At 56.6% G+C, this 2,244-nt stretch overlaps 1 protein-coding gene across 1 annotated transcript; it reads right to left on the reverse strand.

The window, feature by feature from the left end:
• Positions 1-456: 456 nt before the first annotated feature.
• On the reverse strand, positions 457-2,014 carry RPL12 (ribosomal protein L12; the record flags this gene model as incomplete). The annotated part of the gene is made up of 3 exons (XM_009075329.1): positions 457-543; positions 1,147-1,228; positions 1,916-2,014. Coding segments are annotated over 3 exons (268 nt in total), but the record flags the coding sequence as incomplete, so codon positions are not given.
• Positions 2,015-2,244: the final 230 nt, after the last annotated feature.

Genomic DNA, 2,244 nt, shown 5'->3' on the forward strand with positions numbered 1-2,244 from the left:
AAGGTTCTTCCAACCCAAACCAGTGTGTAGTTCTGTGACAGACAATTCCTCACACCCTTCAGCTGGCCCTCCCTCTGCAGTTGGCAGGGAGCTCGAAGGTTCTTCCAACCCAAACCAGTGTGTAGTTCTGTGACAGACAATTCCTCACACCCTCCAGCTGTCCCTCCCTCCGCAGTTGGCAGGCTGGAGCCTCAAGGAACAGCAAACCACTTCTGCAGGTCTGATACCCTGGTTTGTCTCCAAGGGAATGCACCAGAAGTGCTCCCTGTACCTCTCCCCTCCCTGTATTAACGCTCCCCAGATGTTGGGTCTGGCTGCTCTCAGCCCACAGCTTGTTTCTGGGTTCTCCTCATGTGCTGAGCACCACAGCACACCCAGCTCTGGGCCCTGGCAGAAAGCAGAGCAGAACTCAGGTCAGGCACTCAGCACTCCATGAATCCCAGGGCCAGGACTCACCTGAGAGCTCCCGAGCCAGGGACCTGTGGCGCATCTGCCGCGCGATGTTCACAATCTCGTCGAAGGTGACGCTGCCACTGTGCTTAACTGTGGAGGGAACACCAGCAGCACTGAGCTCACCTGCACAAAGGCACTGCCAGCAGCCCCTGCCTCCCCAGGGGCACCAGTGCAGCACTGGGAGCACAGGGAGAGCTGGGAGTATGCCAGCAAGCACACAGCTCTGCTCCCTCAGTCAATGTCTGCCTGCTCACCCCGGAGCGCACCAGGCCCTGTGTCACAGGACAGCTACAGTGGCAGTGACTGCTCTTCCCCATCTCTGCCCGGAGAAGCTGTGGTTGTCCCATCCCTAGGAGTGTTCCAGGCCAGCCCGGAGAAGCTGTGGTTGTCCCAACCCTAGGAGTGTTCCAGGCCAGGTTGGATGAGGCTTGGAACCATCTGGGTTAGTGGAAGGTGTCCCTGCTCAGGGCAAGGGATGGGACTGGATGGGTTTTAAGGTCCTTCCAACCCAAAGTACTGTGATTCTGTGACCCTCTAAACCCCAGAGCACTGCTGCAGTAGCACCGGTTGTGCCTTGGCACTGCCCAAAACAGCCCCGTGGCACCTGTTTGCCAGTTAGTGCTGGGTAACCCCAGGGGAAAGTGACTCTCCCCTCCAAACCCTTCAGAACCAAAGCCAAAGGAGAGCACTTACTGTTCTTCTGCTTCTTCCTGTCACGAGGAGGCTCCTTCAGAGCTTTGATGATCAGCGCAGAGGCAGAAGGAACAACCTCTATCTAAATGCAAAGAGATTAGTTTCCTCCCCCCGCATTCCACACAGAGTTCCATCACTGAGATACTCAGCCAAGCAATCAATTAGCCTAACAAAGTTAATTCCCAGAACAACACGGGTTTGGTTAATTCACTCATACAAGGTTTTTTGGGATGTCTGTTCCCAGGTTTTCGGCACAGGCCTCCCCACAGCCAGGAGAGGACTGCTTCCTGCCTGGGGCTTGCTCTCAGCTCACCACTGGAATGCACCAGCCACAGGGGTCAGGACAGGCACGGTGGCAGGTGGCTACAGAGGCATGGAAGGCCACTTGTCACTTATTTATATGTTGCTTGAAATACAGGGATTTTTTTACTGGTATTAGGGACAATTTATCTGCAACAGGACAAGAATCGAGGGCTGGCATATGAAGATCCTTTCCCACAGCTCAGAGCCTGGGAATCTCCAGCCTGGCAAGCCCCAGGTTCCACTCTCCCCCTCTCCCCCCCACACTCTCTCCTTTCCCACCGTAGGCTGGAGCTCAAGGCCCTCAGATAACTCCCCCCCCATTAAGGTCTTCCCAGAAGACCCCCACACACGCTGTGCGTGGCACTCATTTTATCCACCTCGGAAGGATGAAGGGCTGAGTGGACCCTGCCGGGCTGTGGCTGGTGGCAGACAGAGCCTGTCCACTCAGCCCCGCGGCGTGTGGTACCTGCGCTTGCCTGTTCTGGATCGTCAGCTTCACCGTGATCCGCAGCCCCTTCCAGTCACCCGTGGCCTTGGCAATATCATCGCCCACCTTTTTGGGGGACTGGAGGCGACATTTAAGGGTCACACAGGGCAGCACCCCGGGACACGCTGCCCCATCCCGGGACATAACTCCTCCCCGACCCGGGACACGCTGCCCCATCCCGGGACATAACTCCTCCCCGACCCGGGACACGCTGCCCCATCCGGCAGCTTTCAACTGCTCTGAGCTGTCTCTAAAACCAGATTTCATGCACTTCAAGAGCAGTTGAAACCTCTAAGTTGTGTTTCTGT

Source organism: Acanthisitta chloris, unplaced genomic scaffold (genome assembly GCF_000695815.1).
Source record: "Acanthisitta chloris isolate BGI_N310 unplaced genomic scaffold, ASM69581v1 scaffold15245, whole genome shotgun sequence".
In the NCBI taxonomy this organism is placed as follows: domain Eukaryota; kingdom Metazoa; phylum Chordata; class Aves; order Passeriformes; family Acanthisittidae; genus Acanthisitta; species Acanthisitta chloris.